Below are 27,699 nucleotides of genomic sequence, written 5' to 3' on the forward strand. Positions count from 1 at the left end.
GACCCCCAGAGGCGGCCGAAGCCCGGAGGGGTGCTACGCCACAGCCGGTTATCTTTTTCCCGTTCTCTTCACTTGATTTTTCTTCACCTTTTGGGCAAGGAGGGACGTTCGAGCGAGGGGAGCCGCGCCCCCCCGCCCGCGCCTCCCCTCCCTCCTTTTACCCCCCTTTCCACAACTGGGTTGGGGCGGCCAGGACTGAAACTCCCAGGATGGCGAGCCCGCCACTGAACGGGCTCCCCACCCCGGCCGGAGCCTCCGGCGACGGCGGCGGGAGCGCGGGGGGCGGCGGCCCCAACCTCAACAACAACAACAACAACCACAGCGTGCGGAAGTGCGGCTACCTGAGGAAGCAGAAACACGGGCACAAACGGTTCTTCGTGCTCCGCGGCCCCGGGGGCGGTGCGGGCAGCGAGGAGCAAGCGACAGGCAGCGCGGGCGGGGGGCAGCCGCCGCAGCCCCCCCGGCTCGAGTACTACGAGAACGAGAAGAAGTGGAAGAACAAGTCGGGGGCCCCGAAGCGGGTGATCGCGCTCGACTGCTGCCTCAACATCAACAAGCGCGCCGACGCCAAGCACAAGTACCTCATCGCCCTCTACACCAAGGACGAGTACTTCGCGGTGGCAGCCGAGAATGAGCAGGAGCAAGAGGGCTGGTACCGCGCGCTCACCGACCTGGTCAACGAGGGCCGCGCCGGCGACGCGCCCTCCGCGCGCTGCCCCGCAGCCGCGGCAGCCAGCGCCGCGTCGTGCAGTGCCTCCCTGCCCGGGAGTGGAGCCTTTGGTGGCTCGGCTGGCGCCGCCGATGACAACTATGGGCTCATCGCTCCCGCCACATCTGTCTACCGCGAGGTCTGGCAGGTGAACCTGAAGCCCAAGGGCCTGGGGCAGAGCAAGAATCTGACGGGTGTGTATCGGCTGTGCCTGTCGGCGCGCACCATCGGTTTCGTGAAGCTCAACTGCGAGCAGCCGTCGGTCACGCTGCAGCTGATGAACATCCGCCGCTGCGGCCACTCCGACAGTTTCTTCTTCATCGAGGTGGGCCGCTCGGCTGTCACGGGTCCCGGCGAGCTATGGATGCAGGCTGACGACTCGGTGGTGGCGCAAAACATCCACGAGACCATCTTGGAGGCCATGAAGGCTCTCAAGGAACTCTTCGAGTTTCGACCGCGCAGCAAGAGCCAGTCATCGGGCTCCTCTTCCACACACCCCATCAGTGTGCCCGGCGCGCGGCGCCACCACCAGCTGGTCAACCTGCCCCCCAGTCAGACAGGCCTGGTGCGCCGTTCGCGAACCGACAGCCTAGCTGCCACACCGCCAGCCGCGGCCAGCGCCAGCGCTGCTGCGGCAGCCAAATGCAGCTCCTGCCGGGTGCGCACGGCCAGCGAGGGAGATGGCAGCTCCGGCGCGGCGGGAGGAGGGGGCTGCAGGCCTGTGTCGGTGGCTGGGAGCCCCATGAGTCCCGGACCGGTGAGGACGCCTCTGAGCCGCTCGCATACCCTGAGCAGCGGCTGCAGCGGCCATCCGAGCAAGATGATGCTAGCGCCGGCAGGGGGCGCCCTGCAACACAGTCGCTCCATGTCCATGCCGGTGTCCCATTCTCCCCCGGCAGCCACCAGCCCTAGCAGCCTCTCGTCCAGCAGTGGGCACGGCTCGGGCTCCTACCCGCTGCCCCCAGGCCCACACCCGTACCTGCAGCACCCCCTGCACCATCACCAGGGCCAGAGGCCCTCCAGTGGCAGTGCCTCTGCCTCAGGCTCCCCCAGCGATCCTGGTTTCATATCCCTGGATGAGTATGGTTCCAGTCCTGGCGACTTGAGAGCCTTTTGCAGTCACAGAAGCAACACTCCTGAGTCCATCGCAGAAACCCCTCCTGCCAGAGATGGCAGTGGGGCTGAGTTGTATGGGTATATGACCATGGACAGGCCCTTGAGCCACTGTGGCCGCCCCTACCGCAGAGTCTCAGGGGATGGGACTCAGGACTTGGACAAAGGGCTGAGGAAGAGGACTTATTCCCTGACTACACCTGCCCGTCAGCGGGCAGTGCCCCAGCCTTCCTCTGCATCCCTGGATGAATACACTCTGATGCGGGCCACCTTTTCTGGCAGCTCAGGCCGTCTTTGCCCATCCTGCCCAGCGTCCTCTCCCAAAGTGGCCTACAATCCGTATCCCGAGGACTATGGAGACGTAGAGATTGGCTCCCACAGGAGCTCTAACAGTAACCTAGGAGCAGATGATGGCTACATGCCCATGACCCCTGGTGTGGCCCCACTGATGGGTGGTGGCAGTGGCAGTTGTAAGAGTGATGACTACATGCCCATGAGCCCCACCAGTGTGTCTGCTCCCAAGCAGATCTTGCAGCCACGAGTTGCAGCTTCAGCTTTGCCCCCCACAGGAGCTGGGGTGCCAGCAACAATCTCTGTATCTGGAAGAGGCTTTCCAGCCAACGGGGGCAGCTACAAGACCAGTTCCCCAGCAGAGAGATCCCCAGAGGACAATAGGTATATGCGAATGTGGTGTGGCTCCAAGCTGTCCATGGAGAATTCTGATAGCAAGCTGCTTTCTAATGGGGACTACCTCAATATGTCCCCCAGTGATGCTGGCACCTCCTGTACCCCACCTGACTTCTTCTCAGCTGCCTTGCACAGTGGTGGAGAAATACTCAAGGGAGTTCCTGGCTACTGCTACAGCTCTTTGCCTCGCTCTTACAAGGCTCCTTATACCTGCAATGGGGACAATGACCAGTATGTACTTATGAGCTCCCCAGTGGGGCGGATCCTGGAAGAGGAGAGACAAGAGCAGCAGAACAGCCAGCCTCTGGCCACCCCCATGACCACCCAATTGGCCAGCGCCTTTGGGGCCACTGGGGGCAGCCACAACCAACCTCACCACCCAGTAGTGCCTTCAGCCATGAGGCAGAGTGGCAGCAGCAGTGGCAGCAACAGCAGCCGGCCAGAGGGTTTCCTGAACCAACGCTGCCGGGCAGTGCGGCCTACTCGCCTTTCGCTGGAGGGGCTTCAGACTCTGCCTAGCATGCATGAGTACCCTTTGCCACCAGAACCCAAGAGCCCAGGAGAATACATCAACATTGACTTTGGTGAGGCGGGAGCCCACCTTTCCCCACCTGCTCCTCCACTGCTGGCCTCTGCTGCGTCATCCTCCTCGCTGCTGTCAGCCAGTAGCCCAGCCTCCTCACTGGGTTCTGGCACCCCCGGAACTAGTAGCGACAGCCGACAACGTTCCCCTCTCTCAGACTACATGAACCTTGACTTCAGCTCACCCAAGTCACCCAAGCCAGGTACCCAGAGTGGGGACCCTGTAGGCTCCTTGGATGCCCTTCTTTCGCCTGAGGCCTCCTCACCCTACCCACCACTGCCCCCGAGACCCTTGGCGTCTCCTTCCTCTTCTTCCTCACAGCAGCAGCAGCCATCCCTACCGCCACCACCAGGGGAGCTATACCAGCTGCCTCCAGTATCAGTTGCTACCACCTCCCAGGGCCCCAGCGCTGCCTCTTCTTCGTCCTCTGAGACTGGGGACAACGGTGACTACACCGAAATGGCCTTTGGTGTGGCTGCCACCCCACCACAACCCATTGCGGCACCCCCAAAGCCAGAAAGTGCCCGTGTGACCAGCCCGACGCCTGGTGTGAAGAGGCTGAGTCTCATGGATCAGGTGTCCGGCGTTGAAGCCTTTCTGCAGGCTAGCCAACCCCTAGACCCACACCGAGGCGCCAAGGTCATCCGTGCCGACCCGCAGGGAGGTCGCCGCCGGCACAGCTCGGAGACCTTCTCCTCGACCACCACTGTGACCCCTGTGTCCCCGTCCTTCGCCCATAATCCTAAGCGCCACAACTCGGCTTCTGTGGAAAATGTCTCTCTCAGGAAAACTGGCGAAGGTGGTGGCAGTGGTGTTGGTGTAGGCCTTGGCGGGGGAGATGAGCCACCCAAATCTCCCCATCAGTCACAGCCAGCCCTTCCTGTGCCATCGCTTCCCCAGCAGTCAAGGCCCTGGACACAAAATCAGCCTGGGGGGTTGATAGGTTGCCCTGGGGGCAGTGGTTCTCCAATGCGTAGGGAGACCTCTGCTGGTTTCCAGAATGGTCTTAACTACATCGCCATTGATGTGAGGGAGGAGACTGGGCTGTTTCCGCAGCAGCAGCAACAGCAGCAGCAGCTACCACCACCACACCAACAACCAGGAGACAAGAACTCCTGGGGTCGGAACCATAGCCTCGGTGGTATCATCAACGCTGTAGGTGGCAGCAGCACGAGTGGAGTCTGTGGGGGGCCAGGCCCTGGCAACCTACCCTCTGCCAGCACCTACGCCAGCATTGACTTCTTGTCACATCACCTGAAGGAGGCTACTGTTGTGAAAGGTGAGGCCATTTGACTTTGTGTACAGTGAGAAGGAAGGTTTGGGAAGTCCTGTAGTGTTGCTGGGTTTCACTCTTTTTCCCTTTTTGACACCTTGATCTAAGTGCCAAAATATTGGCTTAGGTTCCTTGTTTTGTTTTATATTTGGCTCCCATATCCTCCTCTTCCCCAAAAGCACTTGTTGAGAATGATCAACTTGTTTTTCAGATGAATGCAAAGCTTCTGACACAGAAAACTTTGGTGTTTTTTAGACCAAACCCATTTCTTTCTTCCTATCCTCCTCCTCTTCCAATCTGTTAACATCGTGGAGTTCTAGTCAGGTAGGCCAAACAAAACAGATGGATAAACACAGTATTGTTGATATTTATAGTCAAGAAAGTTTTGCTAGGAAGGAAGGTCAAGATTGTAACTGCTCCCACAGACTGCAGACTTTACCTTTCTCTTTGAAGTCCCTTTAGCTGGAGAGTAAAGCCTCAAAGTTTATGAAAACAGACCTAAAATTCATGTAAGTATTTAGCATCCATTTTTCTGGCACCTAACCAATTAAATTCTACTTATAAACTATAGGAGCCTTTCCATCAGATTATTTATTTATTTATTTATTTATTTTTTACTGAAAGGATGAAATAGCAACACTTTAAACCAGATGTTCTTAAACTTTGAATGTATGTGGGAATGTGTTTGTTACAAGATGGGTTGCTGGGCTTTATAAACCCCCGAAGTTTCTGATTCATAGACTGGGGTTGGCCCAGAATGTGCATGTCTAATAAGTTCCCAGGTTATGCTGATGCTGCTAATCTGCAGACCATACTTTGAGCACCCTACCCTGACGGTAGAATCACCTGAGGAGGTTTGAAAAAGTATCTGCCTGGACCTCACCCAGGACACATTAAATACATCAGAGGTGTAGAGCTAGGCACCCAGTTTTCAGAGTTCCCCAGGTGATTTTAATGTGTAGCCAGTATTTAGAATGAGTGTTTTAGAGGAAGAGTGAAACACAAAAACATTGATCTTTTCAGGAACGATTGGATATGATGATGCCCTGTGTTGTTGAAGCTGTCAATAAACACCAATTGGAAGAGAGATGTGTTTCCTTTGCAGCTGGCAGTGTGTCCTAGTTGTCTCAAACTTTGAATGGTGAGGGAGGAAAGAGAGGTATAAGTGGGGTGAATATCCAGTTCAAGAGAGTTTTTTCTTTAATTCTGTAGCTGTTTCTTTGCTGAGTAGCTAGGAGATAGAGGTTCCTTGGGACCATAAAAACACGTAGTAGCCAGTAGTGTTGTTTGGATGCAGCAGTAGATGCTGGTCTAAGGTAATCGTTCTTAAGAGATTACAGGGTGATGCGTGAGATGGCTTGGGGATCCATATGCCTTTTGTTCTTAAGATAAACAGACTAGTTTAATATTATTGAAGTCTAGTGTATGTTTTATAGTCTAGTGTATGTTTTATAGTATATTTGGGACTGTTATTTCATGGGATTTTAAAATGGTAGCTGTAGGGTAAATCTCCCATTCTATTATGATAGAGGAAAAAAACTCCTTTTTTATTAAAACCATCAAATAAAAGATGAAAAGAGTCACAGAATTATCAGGAGTAGTACAGTGTTTCAGCTTCTAATTAAATCAATCGGAAGTTGTCAGAATGTATCTCATAAAGGATGACTCTCAGCTGAAGGTCACTTTGCTCAGGGTTACACTACACAGTACAGGGATGTCTGAAAAATTGCTAATGCATCATGGAGTTGCTGCCGAAGGCCTAGCCCATATAAACACACCAGCACAGGTATATCTTAGTGGGGAAAACATACACACACATCCTCATCCGTGTCTCCAAATGGGTGTATGCCACACGAGTAACTACATTTTGTCCAAACCTGATTCTAGTAAGAAAAACAGCCTCAGAACATGACACCTTTTACTGTTTTTGAGGTGGTAAAAACCTGGACTGGATTCAGGTGGGGCCCCAGGAGTTGGTTCTTGCAGTAACAGGAGGGATATGAATGTGCAGTCTGCGCCTGCTGGCCTGAAAGAATTCAAGGCCTTTCTGATAAAGTGGATACATTCAGAAATGTGATTCATGTATGACATAATGCCCTTTTCAGATTAGTGAAAATTTTAAGCTTCCAGAGATAAATTTATTTAGAGACCTGATTGAGCTTGTTTTGTTTAACATTTCCCACCAGTATGAAACTGCTCTCAGCCTATAGGATTCAGGATTCTGAAATCAAAACAGTGTTTTGTACGTTCCATGCTTGCTGAACAAAGATGAGTAATTGTTTTGGTTATTGCTTTCCCAAAGTATGTGTCTGTATTATTGTAAACACTTTTAAAAGGGAAAATGTCTGTTTTTAAGCAAAATACATAACAGCAATTGATCCAGTCAGTGTATTAGAGTCATACCAGAGTCACAGTTTTTGTTTTGTTTTTAAAGAAGATTAATGTTAAATGGATTTCTAGTGAACTGACTTGATCTCAAAGAACAGTGGAACAGGGAAGTCAAGTATATCATCTTCCGTTATTAATGTACCACGTAAATTATGGTCTGTGAGCCAGAAAGGGAACATTAAGAAACTCACAGTGAACATCTACTTTTATTTAACTCACACACGCTTGCAGAAATTTATTTGTGGTGCTTATAAATAGAAAGTTCACAGTAGATAAATGTCCTTTGAGAGAATGACTTGTAGTAAGTAGTAAGACCTACAAAGCATTTCTTTGAAGATGAACTAGAAAAGGGACTTCCATGGTTGTCACCTGCATTGCCCCGGCTCTTAGAAGTGGCATATGTTTCTACATAGAGATTCTCGTGCTCTGCATGGAAAAGCTTAATTAGTTATGCTGAGGCAAAATAATTTGGGGTTACTTGGGTAGTGTTTAGAATTTGCAAAAGTAGTAACAGGGAGGAAGGGTTCCAGTAATCTTTGATAGTTGTTTACAATAAAGTTGGGAATGGGGGTAGGGTTTAAAGTCTAAAGCCAATTAAAAAGTTAGTACACCCTAGGTATGTAATTTTTTAATTGATCCAAACAAAACAAAAGTTTAATTCCAAATTTATAACTTAGCTGGTGACACTGGGAGGTTACTTATTGTGTGTTTTGTGTATGTGTGTATTCAGAAAATTCCAACCAATCAGTTTTAATTTTGTTGTTACTTGGTAATGGGAAATAAGTTACTAAAGTCATTATACTTTAAAAATGAACGATATTTATTTGTGTGTTAAGATTATAGATTGGTTTACATCATAAAAATATGCTACTTCAGTGTTTCTCTCTAGTGGGATTTTTATTCTAAAATTGATTCATATGTGTATATAAGAGAGATTAGATGAAAATTATCCCTGAAAGCATCTGTATCTTAATTTTGTCTGATAAAAGGACTACCAGTGCAGATCATACAGTAAAAAAATGAGACATAAGAAACATTTCCAAAGGAATGGTAAAATCAGGATTTATGTTTAAAAATATTGCCTATTGAAATCTAGAAGTAATGGATTTACTTTCAGAAATGCAATGAGATCTTCTGACAGACCAGATAACCTTCATTTTTTTTCTGTTGTGCTTGCTATTCTGCTTTCGTTGACTAGCTCTTGTCATAATAAGATGATATTGTACTCTGTTCCTACCCTACTCCCAAGAGCAGACAAGTAAGGTGCTAATGAAAAACACAGGCACACATTCCTGAATGAAAGTCACATGACTTGTTCTGTTTCCTTTATTGAAAGAGAAACCTTTACAAAAATAGTACTTCATAGAAGGAAGCATAATATGTGGAACACTAAACCAGGAATCAGGAAACCAGGTCTCTAGTCACTGATCTTAATGAGTCATTGTGACTATATAAGCAAGCCACATAATCCCTCTTTCTCACTTTCTGTGCCTGTAAAATGGGGGTAATTACAATCCTTTCCTTTTTGTGTCATAGGAGCACTAGAGGTAAATGAGAAAGTAAACATCAAAAGTGTTTGAAGTAAGAAAGGTGCCAATACGTCCTGTCCTTCTGTTGGTATTTCTTATTTTGAGCTATGAAAATATATAGGAAAGACAGTTTTTTAAATGAATTTATTTAAATTGAAAAAAGTATCAGAATATTCCAAAAATGGAGCCAGTACCTTATAAGAAATCTGCACCTTTGCTACTTGATTACTAGCTCAACTCCAATCTCCAAGAGCTACTTTTTCCCTCTTTAAGATTTGTTCATAGCTAATTAACAATTTATGTAGTAGTGTTTTAAATTACTCAGTAAAATAACAAAAACAACATCCTAGTCCTGGAACTATATTAACACTACAATTTTGATTGCCTTTTGTGATTTGTTTATATACTAAGATAAAAATATAGAATTATTATATATAATTTTTTTTAAATTAAGTGTTGGTTCTTAATGCAGGATACATTAGAAGAAAAACAGAACCCTTAAATTTTGAGTTGTTTGATCATCCTTTGTTCGTTTACTCCTTTATTCTTTTGGGTTGATTTAATTAGACTCATCATTCATGCACTATTTTGATTGGTAGCACTGTGTTTGGGTTGTCACACAGGGTGGGAAGATGTCTATGTTTGATTACTTCCTTCTTCCATCAGAAAAAAATGTAATTGATAATTAATGTTTTATTTTCTTTAGAATTAGTGGTATTAAAATGACGCTCACTCTTTTTTGAAGAAGAAGAAGAGTTTTAGTAACAACAGCCTGGGTATAATGGGTTTTCTGTTAAAATTCCCACTACTGCATTTTCTGTAGAAACATAGTTCCAAGAGCTGGTTAACTTTGAGTATCAGATTTGGCAAGTGAAAAGGTTTTTTTTTGTTTTGTTTTGTTTTTTTGAGTAGCACAGAATCAAGTGCTCCCATTTCACCTTAGAAACTTGAGGGAAAATGTAACTTTAGTCTTTTATCTGCATTGCCAAGTGGAGTGGGGAAATGTTCACAGTGAAGAGAAGGGCTGTGGCCCCACCCTTCTGGCCAGTTCTCCACTTAGACAATTAGAATACAGTAGAATTCTCAGTAGAATTCTCTAGCTTAGACGTGATCAGAGTACACGTTTCTGTGCACGATGGGCAAGGCATTTTAATTTCGGCATTTTGATAGAGAAATGAAAACAAAATTGTACAAACCTCCAAAATTAACACTTTTAAACATTATGTTAGTTATCAAGTCTTGAGTTTGTGAAAACAATGCTATCCAAATTTAAACAGGAACACTCTGTGTTAATTTTACTTAGTGTAAATGTATTTCTCAAGATTGGAGTGGTTATTTTGAATCATTTAAGACAGATTACTGTAGATAGAATTCATTGGTAGATTTTTTTTTCTGAAGAGAAGCAGTGCAGTCATCACTCAAGACCAAGGAAATGCTGAGGTTGATGACCGCTTCTGATTACTGGATTTCCTTCAAAATAGCTATGAAGACTTACATTGTACACTGAAATAAGACATGCAGAAGAAAGTTTGAATAGAAAGATTTGTATTATATTTATAAGCTAGCATTTTCCTCCAAGGGTGCAAATAATGTAAGGAACTTCTGAGTTTGATAGGCTTATTGCTTAGTTGGATTCATTACATTAGAATATTGACCTGGAATTGAGTTAAAACTTACAGGCTACCTGTTTATAAATAATAAAATAATCAGTTTATTGGTACTGATTTCTATATTAGACTAGAAAAATATTGAATTTGCGTAAACTCACTTTTACATATCCAAAAGCATGGCATTAAAAAATTTCAACAAGTGAACATGTCTTTATATTTTGCCTACACATATCTATTGTATATGATATTTATAGATTCAATAATATTTATGAACTATTAATTGTTTATCATGCTTTCATTAAAATTTTTGAATATTTCATCAAAATGAGTCTTAATATATTTTCAAGATAAATGATCATGTGCATTGCACTTTGTAAATACTCTATCTCTTAATATCTTAATTTTTAAAAGTATCACATTTTCCAGAAATTAATATATGTGAACAACGGTTATATGGGTGTGTGTGTATATGTGTTCTTCCATAATACCACATCTAATCATGCTCCAGCAGGCTTGATGTGGAATTTTTTCCTGCTAAAAGAAACTCAAATACTAAGTAATGATGTATTCTCTGATCATGTTTAAACTTTATAATCTTAAGTATGATTGCAATTGTACTGTTATTTAATCTATCCATAGAGTATTGGCATAAATAGTGAAATACTGTGATATAGTAATAAATTTCTGTTTTTTTCAGTGCATAAAAATATATATGATATACTCTATTATATTAAATGAATTTAATAGTTGCCTTAAAATTCATATTGGGATGCTGAGACTGACTCATGCTTTTGCATAGTGTTAGTGCTAGAGGAATATTTGTCAATGTGACATAGTGCTTTTCATATGCATATTTAAAAGTAGCTACTTAAATCAGTCCATTTTTTGCCTCCAGAGTATAAGTGCAATAGACAATCCAAAAATTTGGTGGACAGTTAATGATTTTGAGTGTTATTGTAGTTGAATAATGAAATCGTAATCTTTATTTTTGATCAGTGTTGAAAGATAATTGCCGACAATTTTAAACAAAATGATTGTTTAAAATTCGAAGTGATTTTTTCCTCACTTTACAGTTTCAACATACTTTCATACTTATTATATCATGCAGTACTAAAAAATAAGCAAACAAACAGAAAAACCTGTGACACAGACAAAGCAACCTTGGTCTCCATTTTTTTTTTTTTGGAATAAGGAACCTGCAGTGTGGAAAGTCACTTGCCTAAGACCACAGAACCAGAAGGAATAGTGCTCACTTGAATCATATGAAAATACTGTTTTTAAGGCATTGTCATATGATTCAACCTCATAACATCTTTGACTCTCAGTGTTGTTTACGTTATATCAAATTACCAAATCATATAATTTGTCTGCTTTGGATACTCAGTAGTTAAGATTTTAACTAAGGCCCTGTTAACTTTTTTTTTTTTTTCCTTTCCTTTTTGGTTATAATTACTTAAATTCTCTCTTTCCTTCCACGCTTACTAATTTCTAGTAAAATGGGGATGGCTAGGGAAGATGAGTGAACATGGTAAGAAAGCTTCCTAAATTTTTACACTAGTTTTTAGACCTGCTAGTTGTAGAAGCTTAGAATTTGATGCTACTTTCAAGTGAATTTAAGTGTTGACAATTGAGCTATTCATCCATCATCTTTTCTGGTGGCTTCCATCCTAGTTTCCTGTATCTCCAGTGGTCTACAAAGGTGGAAAACTTATTCCTCCAGCTGTTTTTAATATGTATCTCTATGTTAAAGGAAGCTATATATTGTATTTGATAATACATCCTTGACCCCCAATACATTAAAACTCTTTCAACCATTGTGGGAACATCATGACGATCAGAGAAAAATACAAACACTTTTGACTGTAAAAGGTTGGGAACCATGATCTAATAAGGTAACTTATTTATTTTACAATTGTGAAAACAGGAGCTGAGGGAGGTTGGTGACTTGAGTTGTAGAGATGTTTGTAAACATTATCAAGAAAGAGTAGGACTGTGTTACAAACTATGACACGTATCTGTTGAGTCTTTTGTTTGCTAATGGATAACGTTCTCACCGAATGTAGCCTATTCCCTTTAGACTAAGTTAGTATTTGTAGACTTAATTAGTTTTTTGACTGTGAAACATTTTAGTAAGTTGCTGCATAAAACCAAAAACCAAGCTCACTGCCATTGAGTTGATTCCAACTCATAGTGACCCCCATTGGGTTTCCGAGGCTGTAAATGTTTACTGAGGTGGATTGCCCCCATCCTCCTTATGTGGAACAGCTGGTGGGTTTGAACTGCCAACCTTCTGGTTACCAGCCAAATGCCTTACCCACTATGCCACCAGAGCTCCATAGATAGACTAAGAAGTACCAGAGTGGACAGAAACTAGAATAAAGAGGCACTTAAAAAAGGAAACATGTAAATCAGGAAAACATAGCTATTTATGATAATGTGAGCAATGTTTACCAAAGACACAGAATGGTGAAGATATGCAAAATACTCATGATGATGTTGATTACTTGTTAAAAAATACCTTGGGATAACACAAATCTAAGGACTTACATTATTTGGAAAATTTTAAGTCCTTACTCTCTGTAGATTAGTTCAACCTGGACAGCAGGTGCATTAAATAGTCAGTCAGTTTCTTTAGTCACTGCCTTCTGTGTCTTTAACATTCATTTATTCTATAAAGTGAAATACGTGCTTCTCATTATGAATAAGACCACTAACAGTTTATTAAGAAATGAGTCATTAACCTATTTAATGATGAATTTATTTGAAAACTAACCAATTTAGAATTTGCCTAAGGACAGAGAAGTAACTAATCAGTTGTTTTAGCTAGTTATCTTCCAGGGAAGGGATTATTTCACCAGTGTCGTCGTCATTAAGATACCTTTTGTTTAATTTGAAAAAAATACTAATCATTAGTAATTTTTATATAAAGAGATTCTGATTTTCTTACAAATTTAACAAAAGCTACTGCCTTTATGATTATATGAATATAAACCCCTTTCTGGAAGCATTAAGGAATACTTAAGCAAATACACAAAAATTCATAAGACATCCATCGAGGTTTTTTTTTTTTTTTCTTCAAAAAAAAATTTAAGCGAATATATGGCCTTGTGCTATTATGGGTGATTCAGTGTTTTGTTTACATTAGCTGTCAGTCTCTTCAGCTTCCTAGAGGAGAATACTTCCTTCCTAGCAGATGGCAGCCTCAGGGCCATGTGCCTGCCATTATAAGCAATATGCACTAGTAATCTACCCTAGCATCACTGTTGACAACAGGCTAATGATTGGAGACTGTCTGCCTCACAGGATAAACAAAATAGAGAAATGGTTTTTTTCCACCTTCCATCAGGGATTAATGGAGTGATGAAACTTCTTTTCAGGTTAAAAGGAAAGTAGAGTTCAGAATAGCCTGTCTTATAGTAGTGGGTGTGTAGAACCCTTATCAAGTTAAATAGAGAAGTAGAGGGAAAAAAGATGGATGGTTTAGGGAGTCATGATAAATAAATCCAGATGTTTTTTCCTGGGTGAGGTTTGGAGCCCTTAGTGAAATCTCTCTTTCTTCTGAGTACTAGGAATTGCGTAGTCACGTATGTTGCCCAGTGCTCTGTTGTGAAGTCACCTAAAATAGGGGCTGAAGTCAGTGACTATTTGATCCTCATGAATTCCCAGGTCTGTTGTAGAATCCATCCCTAAACCCATCATCTGAGTTACACCACCATCTGTTCCTGCCATGCCAGGGACCAGCTCTCATTAATGTGGGCCTCACTGCTTGCTTTTATTTGTTTAGGACTTCTGATGGTCTCTGGTAGATGGATAAATGGGAGGAAATTATGACATACTGGGAGAAGTTTTGGAAATAGGCCAGGATGTTCTTACTAAATTTAAAAACTATGCAAATACTACTTTAGAAACTCTAGGCAATAAACAGGATTAAACGATGCGTGGATTAAAGTGTGTTGAGCAGCTCGTTTTTATTTGAAGAGGTCAGAAATGGAGGTACTAGGACTCTAGTATATTGTCAGTATTTCAGAGCTGAACTTCTATGGCAATAGAAATTCCTAGAAGGGGAGGTTCTAGTCAATTTCTTACACCACACCCTGGATTACTAAAGTGGTTTGTGGCCAGTATTCATACTCTGCTTCTGTTTTTTTTCTTCTACGATATCAGATACTTTAAAAAAAAAGAACTATTTTCCTGCATAAAAGTGATGAACAGTAGCACCTGAGATATGCAACCAAAGCACAAAACAAAACCATAAATGACTTAGAGCTCTTCCAAGTGACAGTTATCAAATGAGTTTAGTGAAATTTCCACACAGAACTTTAAGTATTTCTTGATGTAGATATCTAGTAAATGTAAAGTTCAAGTCAAAATACATGTAGATATTCTTTGGCAAAATATGTTAATTGAAAAACTGCAAAAATCTCTTATTTTTTAGAATATTATCTATCCAGGAGTATAAGTTTATTTTAATTACAGTCAATTTAGCTGGCTGAGTAAAAGAAAAAAAATGAAAACCATAATAATAAGTTGTGTGGAAATAGCTATACAAACCTGACAAAACCATTATAAATAAGAAATATTAAAGAATTTTTAAGCTCCCTTTAGTATTCACTTTTTTGACAAAATGTTTAAGGAGCACATGTTTTAAAGCTTATGTAGCTTCTAAGTATAATGACATTTTGGTATCATTTGAGTCTTACCAGCATTTTAAAGATATAGCAGAATGTACTCACCTTGACTCATTTTTCTTCCTTCTTTTTTTTTTTTTTTAATTGTGCTTTAGGTGCAAATTTACAGAGTAGAATTTGTTTTGTATTCAACAGTTCCTATACATTTGGTTTTACTCCCCAATTACCATCCCCAACCCTAACCCACTCGCCTCGTCTCCCTTTCCATTGACCCCGTCCCCGTCCCGGTGCCCTTCTTAGTTATGTACTCCTGTCTGTCCAGCTTTTCCTCTGTGTGAATGTTGCCCCTCTGGTGCTCCGTGGCCCATTGCTCCAAGGGATATATCTCCGTAGAGTAGTTGGATGCATTGACCTGGCTTCAGTTTTATTTCTTATCACTTGCTGCAGTTTAATTGGTCAGTAGTCCTGGTTTATTAATAGTCTTAGTTCCAAATGAAATAATGACTGCAATAAAATATCCAAGTTTTTCCGACATGGAGTATTTAAGTTCATAGAACTACTCTCTGGGTAATAAGCATTCATCTTAATGAGTCTTTGAATTTAGCCAGTTTAGTTGGAATGTTCAGAATCCATTGGGTCTTCAACCATTTCATAAAGGTGGAACATAGATGACTTTTTAAGCCAATCAATTTGTTGAGAGTTCAGTATGTGCCAGCATCGGAATAGATATTCTGGAAGATACAAAAGAAATAGGAAACAAGGTCTTTGACCTCCAGGTGCCTTTATAGTTACTTGGACAGCATCCTACCAATAGGTATTTTCTGGGAGCCACCCTGGTTTCCTCAGTAGGTCCCCCACCCTTGTATTCTTGGCCGAATACAAAGAATGGGATGTCCCTTCTTGGATTGTAGGTGCCCTTGCTAGAAAATTCTGATGGCACCACTCAAACTTTTAACCCACTTCACACACTCATGCCTGGGGTATAACAGATGAGGCAGTATTGTTGAATAAAATTCTCTCTGGGAAACAACAGGTTTGATTTTGCTGCTGTGTTATAATTCCTAGATGACAGTTTGCTCTAAGCTCTTGGCAGCCTTACCTCATAACTCTGGCCATATTTCTTTTTGTGTCTAGTTTTTGTTGTAAATAGTAGCATTCCCAGTAACTTCTCAATTGATGAGTTATTATTCTCCTTTTCCTACTCCTTCTGAATTCTTCAGTGCTTACCCTTAACTATTTAACAAATCCATTCCTTCTCTAATTTGTGTAATACAAATTCTTTCTTTGAACTCATCCCTTCTTTTTATACCCTTTTCCTATGGTTGCATGCGTTCACATGTGAGAAAATTTAACATTTTATTGTGTATTTAAGTACAGCTACTTGCACACAACTGTGCCCTTCTATTAAAAAAAAAAAAAAAAACATGCATTTTGATTTTTGGAAATATTTTTCTCATAAAGTATCCACAGACATTTAATACAATCATAGTTGTTTTTTCATTAGACATTTCAAAATTTCTTAATTTTTAGTTTTAATAATTTCCAAATAGGGTTGTATTTTATTGAGACACATTTATAAGAGCATTAAGAGCCCTAGTGACGCAAATCGTTTTTGATTGGCTGCTAATCAAAAGATTGGCAGTTCAGACCTACCCAATGGCTCTGGAGAAAGACCTGGCAGTCTGTTTCTGTAAGATTACAGTCAAGAAAACCCTATGCAGCAGTTCTACTCTGCAACACAGGGCATAGCCATCGCCGTGAGTTGGAATTAACTCAATGGCAATAGGTGGTTTTTGTTTTGTCTTTTTTTTTTTTTTTTTTTAAATAATAGCATAAAGTTGGATTTGAAGTCTTTTTTTAAAAAGCATTTATCCCATCCTTTTTACAGACATGCATGATCTACCCAGGAAAGGCCCCTTCCCTTCATGTGCAAAGGAGGCTTCGGTGCCACCGCCAGCCCCCACTGCTCATACTGCTTCCTGCTCTGAAAACTTACTGCTGTTCGACCCCCTGCCTTCCACTATGGTGACCACTGTAGTTGGAAGAGGGCAATCCTATTTGGCTGGGCAGCTCTGTATTACCAACCTATCAGGCTGATGTGGGAGTCGGTTCCAGGTGAGTTTCCTGTCGTTCTTACCTTTTACCATCTCTTACTGTTCTTTTCAAAAAACAAAATAAAACAAAAACGACAGGAACTTCACTAAAGGGCTGCTTGGGAAGATGAAAGTTGGAACATGGAGCAGGAGGGGCAGTGGCAGAACAGGTTGCATCTGCCTTTAAATTTTTAAATATAACCAAATTATCAAAATACTAACATTTTTCATTACAAAGATGCCAATTATTGCACATTAAATGCGTTCAAAATACTTCACCCAATTGAAAAATAGTACAGTACAGGCTAGAAAAAAGTAGGTTTGGTTTTCAAGTTGAAAAGAAAAATAAAAGTCAATTTTAATAAACCATTTTTACCTTGAATCCTGGGGGGGGGGGCGGATAATTTTGAAAGGTGCTCTGGTTGTGTAGTTCCTAAGGCAGTTTGGCTGCCAACCAGAAGGTAACCAGTTTGAGCTCATCAGCTGCTCTATCGGTGAAAGTTAGGGCAACCTACTTCCCTAAAGATTTACAGCCTCAAAAACCCAGTGGAGGTCGCTGCGAGTTGGAACCAACTCGATAGCAATGAGTTTGGTTTTTTATTTTGCTGAAAACATGAAGTACTGTTGTTGTTGTTATGTGCCGTCGAGTCAGCCCCGACTCATAGCGACCCCTCCTTGGGTTTCCGAGGCAGTATCACTACGGAAGTAGGATTGCCCAACATTCCTTCCGAGGAGTGGCTGGTGGGTTTGAACCACCAGCCTTCTGGTTAGCAGTCAAGTGCTTTAGCCACTATGCTACAATAAATGCTCTGGGAAGAAGGTGACATTTGAGCCAAGCAATGTGAAGCTGGTGAGAGAACAAATCTTGTGGATACTTAGGGGGAGACACCACATAAGCAAAGGGAATGAATAACGAGTGTAAAAGTCCTGGGGCTGAAGATTGCCTTGTATGCTACAGAAGACAACTGGAGGCCAGGATAGCTGACAGGTAAGGGTTTGAGGGAGAAAGTTAACAGGTGAGGTCAAAGAGGTAATAAGGGGCCAGAACATGTAGTACCTGGTAGACCATGGTAAGGACTTCGGTTCATATTTAATGGTATAAAAAAGAAAATATAAAGGAACAATTTGGAAAGCATTTTAAGACTTCTATACAGAGTCATGTAATTCTGTCACAGTGTTTGTGGTAGCCCTGGATGGTATTTTGTACTTGGTGAAATAAATGTCAACTCTTGAATTTCTTTCTCAAAAAAATTATATAAAATTCGAAAAGCTATAAAAGTTGTCTGATAGAATGAAGACACTGGATTATAATTAAGGTTGGGAAAGCAATAGAAAATTTTTACCAGATAAACAACCAAATAAGAGCACAAGTGTCTTAGTCACTGAACTACACACGTTTTTTAAAAATAAAATGTTATATTTGTATAGCATCTTACAGCTTATAAATAGTTTTTAAATGTTATTTAATCTTAGTAATCTCCTTGTAGTTTAGGTTCTTGTTATTTTATTTTTTAAATGACAAAATTGGGGCTCAGAGATATTAAGTAGCGTGGCCAGCTCATGTTGCCTGGCCCTCTCAGCTGTATTGGAGAACACTTTCCCAGTCTGTAGAGATTGTTTTTCTTGCAGGCATGCCACAGTCTGGTTTTGTATCCTCTTGGTAACACAGTACCTTCATTAAAATGAACAAAGAAAGAAAAAGTCCCTCTAACAATTCATAAGCTGAACCTCTTAGAACTGGGTCTGTGATATATGGGGCTGCTTCTAATTCCTACCTATGACAGCTCACTGCTGTCGAGTCAGTTCTGACTCTTAGCGACCCCTCCTTGGGTTTCTGAGGCAGTGTCTCTATGGAAGTAGGTTGCCCAGTCTTCCTTCTGAGGAGTGGCTGGTGGGTTTGAATCGCCAGCTTTATGGTTAGCAGTTGAGTGCCTTAGGCACTATGCTACTAGGGCTCCTACCTATGGCAGGGCTCCCCGTATATTCTCCTGTGCTATGGGGAGTGTGCTAAATTTAGGCTTATAAAACAAATTGATTTCTTTCTTCAGTTAATTTGGATACGAAAATGATGGAAAGTAGCAAATTTATAATTTATTATTCCATATATTTCATAGAGATTCTGGCTTAATAGGAAAGCACTGATGGAATGAGTTAGAGGTAACAGTGTACAAACTACAGAAACATTTGTGTGCCATGTGTAAAAGGCTCCTGCTCTCTTTTGGCCTGTTGGTGAGGAAAATATACATTTGATAAATGGACTCAAATAGCCAACTTTGTGCACTTTGTTATAGTTTATAACCAAAAAAGAAAACCAAACTCACTGCCATGGAGTCAGATCCAACTCATAGTGACCCATCCTTGGCAGTATCGCTACTGAAGTAGATTGCCCAGTCTTTCTTCCACGGAGGGGGTGGTGGGTTTGAACTGCCAGCCTTCTGGTTTTTGGTCACATGCCTTAGGCACTATGCCACCAGAGCTCCTGTTACAGTTTCTATAATTTCTAAAACCTGAAGTAGTGTTTTGATCCACCTTTAAAATTAAGGCTCAACTTTCCTTTATTTTTTCTGTAATAAAAAAAGGTGTAGATAATACCATATATAAAATGTCTTAAAGAAGCTCATCCAGTTTTAATAAGATAAGAATCTTGTCCTTTAACTATTTGTTTTCCCTGTCTGGTTGCTGATATCTCTTCCAGACCAAAAATGTGAAATTTAAATTTTTACTACTAAGTATAAATTTTAGAAAAGGTATTTATGTTGTGGGTCTCCTGGATTTCTCTAGTTCATAGGTAACCCTGGAAAATTGTATGCATAAGGAATAATGGTAATAAAAGTGATGAATTAAAGGAAGGTGGTGGTGGTTTTGCATTGTTGGGAAGGGAAGGTACGTGAGCAGCAGCCAGAGCTGTTGGCAGGGATACCTCTGGGCCAGCGGAGCTGCCCTTTAGAATCCTACGTGTATTTTACAATCTGCCTTACTAGCAAATGGCTGAGGTACATCCACAAATAATGTGTTTCGCATGCCATCTTGTTGCATCAGTTCAGAATGGCTTAAATTATTAGTAAGGTTACTATTTTTTTTCCTGTTACTCATGGGCTTGGGTCATTTTAAAGTCCAAGCTCCACTCATATTCAATTCAATAAATGAAGTTGTTGTTGTTGTTATGTGCCGTCGAGTCGGCCCCGACTCATAGCGACCCCTCCTTGGGTTTCCGAGGCAGTATCACTACGGAAGCAGGATTGCCCAACCTTCCTTCCGAGGAGTGGCTGGTGGGTTTGAACCGCCAGCCGTCTGGTTAGCAGGCAAGTGTCTTAGCCACTATGCTACCAGAGCTCCCAATAAATGAAGTAGACATTGTAAAAATGCCGTATTTCTTTCTAAACAGAATAGCAGTTATTTAAATTCATGTATACCCCATCTAGGAGCTCTGCTAGCATTGTGCATTTGACTGCTAACCAGAAGGCTGGCAATTCAAACCCACCAGCCACTCCTCGGAAGGAAGTTTGGACAATCTACTTCCGTAGTGATATCACCTTGGAAACCTAAGCAGGGGTCGCTATGAGCTGGGTCTGAATTGACAGCAAATAACAATAAGCACATATACTAAGTATCAGAGAATTAAACAGCTAAAATTTTTTAAGTAGTCAAATTGATTTCCCTGGATGAAATGCTACCAATCTGAGTGATATTCTCCTGGACTGAATTTGTGAAGTTTATGTTATATGATGTAGTTCTTATATATACATTATAAATCTCTTTGTTTCCTGATTTTTGTCATTTTAATTATTAAAGAGGTAGTGAAGAAGGTACAACATACCTTCTGAAATGCATTCTTTAAAATATAACCCACTTAACTACTTTGAGAAATATGAAATGTGACCATATAAGTGATCACTCACAGTCCAACTTTTTCTTTTTTTAATAATTTTATTTATTTTATTATTATTGTTCTTGAGTATATACACAGCAAAATATACACCAGTTCAGCAGTTTCTCCATGTACAATTCAGTGACAGGGATTACATTCTTCCAGTTATGCAGCTCTCTCATGCCTTCCTTTTCTGAGTTGTTTCTCCCTATTAACATAAATTCACAGGCCCCTAAAGTTCCTGTCTAATTTTTTGAGTTGCTGTTGTCAATTGGATCCCATATAGATCTTAACCTTCTAATGTAAGAAATATTTTCTTTGTAATTGATTGATAAATTCCCCCGTTTCCAGAACCTTAGCAGTTTGGGAAATCGTGTCTTTATTTCTTTAAGTATTTTATTCTTTCATGCTGCTTTCTTCTCCTTGGTAAAGAGGAAAGGGTGAGCAGGCATGTTTGTGATCACACTTCAGGAATGTTACAACTGTGTTCCAGTCTGGACACGAGCCGGCACTGGCAGACTCTGACCTTGCCTGTCTCTGTCCTTTAACCTCTGATAGGGAAAACTTCCCAACACTGACATAGGACACAGGAACCTCATCCTTGTTAGGAATCAGACAGTTTATTGACTGCAGACAAGTCATGTCATCCTCTGGGCCTTTCAGGAGGGATTGGGCTCAATGGTTTCTAACCTGTCTACTTATTAGACTGTCCTTAAGAGTCTTTAAAAAACACCAAGGCCAGGCTTCTGCCCAAGGGACCCTACTGGTCTGTAAAATCCCTCTTAGCCCCATGACTATTTAAAAATTTCCACAAGATCCTTGCCATTTTAAGTTTTGCTAAGACTAAACAGAAGTCCTTGTGTGACACAAATGGTTTGTGTTCCACTACTAACCTAACGGGTGGCAGTTTGAACTCACTTAGTGGCACCACAGAAGAAAGGTTTGATGATCTGATTCTATAAAGATCACAGCCAAGAAAACCCTACATACAGATCATAGTTCTACACTGTAACACATGGAGTCACCATGATTTGGAATCAACTGGAAGGCAAAGAGGATTGATTTTGAAGCTTAAAGAAGATATTTCCAAAAAGTTTATTGGCTTAGACTTACTTTTTTTGAATAGCATGATGGACACTAATATTTGGCTGAAGGAGAATGTGTCGTCACTTAATATGAAGCGTGTATTTTGTAAATGGTCATCAAGTCATGTGGAAGCTAGGGAGGAAGAGCGTTGGGTAGACACCATGTAGATGGATAGTCAGCAGGCCTTGGGGGAAGCGGGACCATGGACGTTGATAACTGTTCTATCTCCACTTCACTAGTGAAGGCCTGGCTCTCAGCTGCCAATGTTGCTGCTGAATTTTTTTTAAGTGAATGATTTTTATAAAGATAGTAACTTGGCACTTTCATTACTGAAATTTCAATCAAGAGTACTCTATTTGAATGTAAATCTCCTTCATCTTTCCTAGAGGGACTTCCATTTTTGTGTACCTTTTTGTATAAACCAAAGAACAAAAATACTGTTACCCCATGACCTGGACTAGATGGACTCTAGTTAGTTTATGATGCATTATACTTGCTCAGCCCATGTAAAATTAAAAGGGATGTGTGTATTCTCTAACTGTGCAGCTGCCTGCGCTGTGGACATATGCAGCCTTTTTCAGGGTGTTTTTTACTGTCCACCGTTCATGAAGAAAGCAGCTAGGCAAAGGCTCTAACTCTTTGCAGTGTTTGAGAACTATTAGCTTTAAATGGCCTATAGTTACCCCAGGGGAAAAAAAAAAAAACACAATTCTACTTCTGTTCTGCTTCTATCCAATTAAAAGAAGTTTATTCATTTTATTCTGAGAGCCATTTGCCATTGTTTTTGTGCATTCATCAGTTGTTTATTTGCTGTTTGAAGTTGCAATTGTTCGTGATGTCATTCACGAATATAATTTTGAATGAGGAAAAGGCTGCGATGGCAAATGTGCTAAGAGACACCCTGGCTGTGGCTCCATAAATTACTTAGGCGAGCAGAGTGGGAGGAGTTGTTTCCTTGGCATCCAAGGGCTGCCTGGCCTTAAGAAGTGTTTATAGTTGTTCAAAACACAACCTGTAGTTACATGTATACATTGTTTAAAGGTGCATGAAAAAAGCAAAGGAAATCTAACCTCAAAATGCTAGTTATACTGGTAGCATACACATCTTTATATGTATACATAACATATTTCATTTACATTATTTATTTATAAATGTTATACACAAAATCTCATTTGAAAGTTTTGCAATGACCCAATGAGGAATTTAGGGCAGGAGATAATATCATCATTTTCATGTGAGGAAACAAACTCAGAGAACTGATGGATCTAAGATTGCATAGCTGGTAAGTAATGATTCTTAGGTACAAATCCTAACATCCTGATTCTGGTGTGAACAATGTGATTTCTATACCTCCATCATGTTTAGCCATCAGAATGGTATGTTGTTTTAAGGCGTGGGGGGTGGCTTTCACTGAGTCATTCTTAAACTCCCATTGAACACGTAATTTTTGATACATGGTTTTGAAGTGGGTGGATGGTGGAATTATTGCTCCTATCTGTGACTAGGGCAAAGGCACTTTACAATTACTAAGTAGGGTTTGATCCCTTAACCTTGACTTTATTAGTATGTCTTGGAATTAGATTTAAGCGCGCACACACACACACACCTGCCACCCATCTCCACCCTACAGAGCCCAGAGGCAGAGCTGAAATCCTATTTTATGTAAATGTTACAGACAAAGAGAGTATTTGCCTACGGAGTTAAGAAGCTGAATCTGTTCAGGCCACTATATATGTGTGCCCAATGCAAATGTATTATTTAGAAGAAAGCTGGACGGCTTCTGGGCATGGTGATGTTGCACTGGTGGATTAGCCCATTTTTTCCTTGGCTTTTTTTTTTTTAATTGTTATATTTCCTTTTTTTATGAAAGGCAAAACACTGCATTCACCTGTAGTTTTTGATGCATTTCCAAATTACCCCATTATTATTTAATATGAAAACCAGAGTATTATTTTAGAATCCCAAAGATAGATCCATTTAACCATACTCATAAGTATGTTTCTGTACTCATATAAGTTTGTAATTCAAGAGGATTTGAGTTCTATTAGGCATAAATTCAGACTTCCAGAAAATGCTTATTTCAGTGTGAATAATAATAAGGAATCATGAAACTTAGACAAACCCCCAATAGAACTCAAATATTTAAGTATCTGAAGGAAAGAAAGGGTCACTTGAAATGATACATAATAGCAGGATATGTGGGATCAATATATTTTAAATATATTTATACATATTTATTCCACATCTTAATTTCATAGGAAAAATATAGTATTTAGGTTTCACATCAGTATTAAATCTTAAAGTATTTTGAGTGGAATCATGGTATATTATATCTCAGGAAAGAATTATGGTGTTCATAGGATATTTGCAGTGTTAATGCAAGATGTATCACTTGGCCCACATACTCTTATTGTTTGTTAGGACAGAAGTGTAATGCTTATATGCACATTCTTAGATGACCCAAGAAAAAGAAGAGCTTTCCTCCTCTCTTGAATTGCAGATCTAAAATAAATATAACTTATCTCTGTTAACACTTGAGAGAATGCTAGTATAGGATATATTTAATAATAGTATTATTTATTCAGTACTTTGGTGTCATGTAGGAAAAACCAAATAGAAGAGCAATAAAACTAAACCAAACTCACTGCCATCAAGTTGATTCCAACTCATAGTGACCCCCTTTGGGTTTCCAAGGAGGTAAATCTTTGCAGAAGTTGATTGCCCAGTCTTCCTTCTGAAGAGTGGCTGGTGGGTTTGAACTGCCAGCCTTCTGGTTAGCAGTCATATATGCCTTAGGCCCTATCCTACCAGAGCTCCTTAGAAGAACAGTAGGTAAATTAATTAATTAATTAAAAAGGTAAATTAATTCCAAAAGTGTGCTGGCTTCATAATGATTTTATGACTTGCTTCCTCATTTTCTTTAGGGTCTCTAACAGGATAGCATGGTTTTTAGTTGATAGTAATGCATTTCTAAAGTACATAAACGTGCAGCTGATTTTCAAAGGGGGTATTAATTAGTCTCTAAGTTTAATAGATACATGGATATTTATGATATTATTCTGGTAAATTTACTCATCTTCCTTTAATTATCTCCCTCAGTAAAAATTGCCATCTATGTGTGTTCCTTAGAAGAATTGACAACTTTTTTCTAAAACAGGATGGATAGTAAATATTTCAGGCTTAGTGAGTCTTAAAGTATCTGACATAATATTCAAATCTGCTATTATAGTGGGAAGGCAACTACATTTAAATGAATTAGTGGGGCTCTGTTCCTCTAAAACTTTATTTACAGAAACAGCAGACCAGATTTGGCCAGGGGACTGTATTTTACTTCTGCTTTAGAACATGTGAAGGAGCATTCAGATGCTAACCAAAAGCTCAGCACTTTGAACCCACCAGCTCTCCAAGGGAGGAAGATGAGGCAGTCTGCTTCCATAAAGATTTAAAGTCTTGGAAACCCTATGGAACAGTTCTATTCTGTCCTATAGGGTCGCTGTGCCTCAGAATCAACTGCAAGGCAGTGGGTTTCGTTTTGGTTTCAGAACATGTGAGCACCTCAAGTAAGATGAGCCTTTCTTCTGTAGTTTTGTTATTCTTTATAAGGTATCGTTTAGCTTTTTTTGAACCAATAGGTAAGGAGTACTGTAGTATTAATATAAAAACCTTAGTTTTTGCCTCTGAGAAATGATGTAAATGGCACGTTTTTGTTTGTTTGTTTGTTTCATTTAAATTCAAGTCAACAGACTTTTATTAAGGACCTAAAAAGTATTATGCGAGATGCCAAGGACTTAAAGGGAGGAAAGTCATGGTCTCTTCCTCAAGAATCTCATTTTCTAACAAGGGGAACAGATGCATAAGCATAAATGTGTGATCTGTGTAGTATATAGAGCCTTTTGGGGAAACTTTTATAACAAGATGATGGAAAAAGTATAGATTTTTTCATTCTGGACCCCAATGAAAAATTTCAGACATCCTTCTGGCTACTCCCCCAAACATACCCACCATTTGTCATTTGGAAACACATTGACGTTAGGTGGCCCAATGTAGAACATTGAGAATCATTTTCTGGGAGAGTTGGGGTCTCAGCCATTCTACTGAGCTGCTCTGAGACTTTGGGCAAATCATTTGTCCTTTCTCATCTGTTTTTTTTTTATTATTAACTAGAAAAGTTTGAATATTTCATAATTTAAGAGAAAGGGTCTATAAGCAATTCACGGGGCATATTTGCCTGTTGGGTGTCTGTGCTGGGCACTGATCAATAGTATTTCTCATGTGATGTCTCTTGGACAAGACTGCTGCAGATATGACTGAAAGTTCTTACCACAAGAGAGTACCTTGCATGATGTATGTGTTACGTCTTTTTAATAACAAACATAGACAAAAAATAAATATTTAATTTTTACAATATAAAAACTACTGAGGCTGTAAACTGTAAAATTAGTATGGGTTTGTGTGTTATGCAGTTTTAAATATGTAGGTAAATTATGAAGTACTGTAGTTGACAATTTCAGATTCCTGATGGCTGCCAGGTTTTGGGTGTTTAAGACAAGATTTTATGTGAAGGATTAAACAAGAGTTAAAGAAGGAAAGACACCTTTTATTAACACCAGCCTTATATGAAAACTAGATTGTCTCATCCTGTTTTCTGTTGTGTCATTAACATCAAGTTACAACTTGATGTTAGGAAGTGTCTTTAATAACAAGCACTCAAAATGGAATGTTTTAATTGTCAGAAATGATGAGCTCATATAAAACAAGGTTCTAGTTCTTTCACAAGTAGGGTCAGTAAAGTAATTCATTGCCCCATGAGCCATAAAGAACTTAGTCTTCCATATTTTCCTTTGAAGTGAATTTTTTCCCCTGTTTTAAAAGAAAAGTTCAAGCAACATTTTCTTAGAATCTCCAGCTTGTTTGTTATCACACACCACCTTACTTTTTTTTTTTTTTTGCATATTCTTAGAGTGTTTTGTTTTTAAGTAAAATAAGGAGATACTGAGTATCAAGTTTATTTTTCTAGGAATTCCTCATGTAACCAAAAGGTATATTTCCCCTTGTAATTCTATGTTTAACATAGAAAGTCTAATCTGGGTACTAAGATATGCCTAAAGCACACATTTGGGCTGATCAGAGAGTTTATTTCCTTTTTAATTGAAGTAGGTAATTGAAATACACATGTCAGTTTTTAAGAGTTTATTATTTCCTTTTTTTCATGCGTATCAGTATTTGTAATACTCCAAATTCAAACATACCTGAAAACTGTCGAGACAGTTTTACCTGCTCAATGCATTTCTACCCCGTTTGCTCAAGTGCTGCTCAACAAAGTCCTGTTAAGCACCATTACCCCTTCAGTTGTGATGTAAAGCTCTACATGGAGCCCTAAAGAGAATCATGGCCTTCCAGGGCAGAGTGGCCAGGACTGAGGTATATACACATACTGGGCCCTGAGCACTGAAATACAGCCTTGAAGTCAGATGTGTTCAAATTCAAAATCTCCTGAGAAATCATAACCAAAAAGCAGTAGCAAGTCAGAGTATGTATCTAAAATGATGCTTGATTTTATTTGCTGGAGGAATTTTACCTGATTTATTCTTTAAACATTCTGGACTTTATGTTAACTTTACTCTTTTTTAATGCAGTTGTTGTAATACGGTGCCCAGCTCAGTGGTGCTGTGAATACTGATGTTTTGAAGTTTGTGCTGTACATTGCAAGGATCACCTTACTATGTTTTTAATACCAAAGTTTTTCAACTATTTATTTGTTTTCTTTTTCTTTCTCCCTCTCTTCCTCCCTTCCTTCCTCCCTCCCTCCATTTTCCCCTCATTCTTCCTTTCTTTTCTTTTTTGTAAAGTAGAACAGATTGGAGTTGAGATCTTTACTAATAGCACTCTAATTCATTTGCATTCTGATTGCTCTTTTAAGTGGAAGACGAGGGGTGAAATTATAGCTAGTCAGCTGGGAACTCTGATAACTGGCACATGGGACTGTATCCCACATATGAATGTCATTTGTCACATGTGACATAGCAGAAACAAAGGATGGGGAGTCACTGGTCCATAACATATGGAAGAACTTTCATCTATTTGCTGCAAGTTTTTTGTTGTTGTTGTTTTAATAAAGTAACTCTAGATAAA

The 27,699-nt window shown here is 40.3% G+C and overlaps 1 protein-coding gene across 1 annotated transcript; it reads left to right on the forward strand.

Moving 5' to 3' along the window:
- Positions 1–209: 209 nt before the first annotated feature.
- On the forward strand, positions 210–16,617 carry IRS2 (insulin receptor substrate 2). The gene is made up of 2 exons (XM_007938925.2): positions 210–4,371; positions 16,409–16,617. Exons 1-2 carry the CDS (start codon positions 210–212, stop codon positions 16,615–16,617), a joined length of 4,371 nt encoding a protein of 1,456 aa, XP_007937116.2.
- Positions 16,618–27,699: the final 11,082 nt, after the last annotated feature.

The sequence above is a fragment of the Orycteropus afer genome, unplaced genomic scaffold (assembly GCF_000298275.1).
Source record: "Orycteropus afer afer isolate SDZICR_OR568_19922 unplaced genomic scaffold, OryAfe1.0 scaffold00055, whole genome shotgun sequence".
Lineage (NCBI taxonomy): Eukaryota > Metazoa > Chordata > Mammalia > Tubulidentata > Orycteropodidae > Orycteropus > Orycteropus afer.

Coding starts and splice junctions, on each gene's coding strand:
- IRS2 (XM_007938925.2), top strand. CDS start 210: ATGGCGAGCCCGCCACTGAACGGGCTCCCCACCCCGGCCGGAGCCTCC. Junction 4,372..16,408: donor GGAGGCTACTGTTGTGAAAG/GTGAGGCCATTT, acceptor TCCTTTTTACAG/ACATGCATGATCTACCCAGG.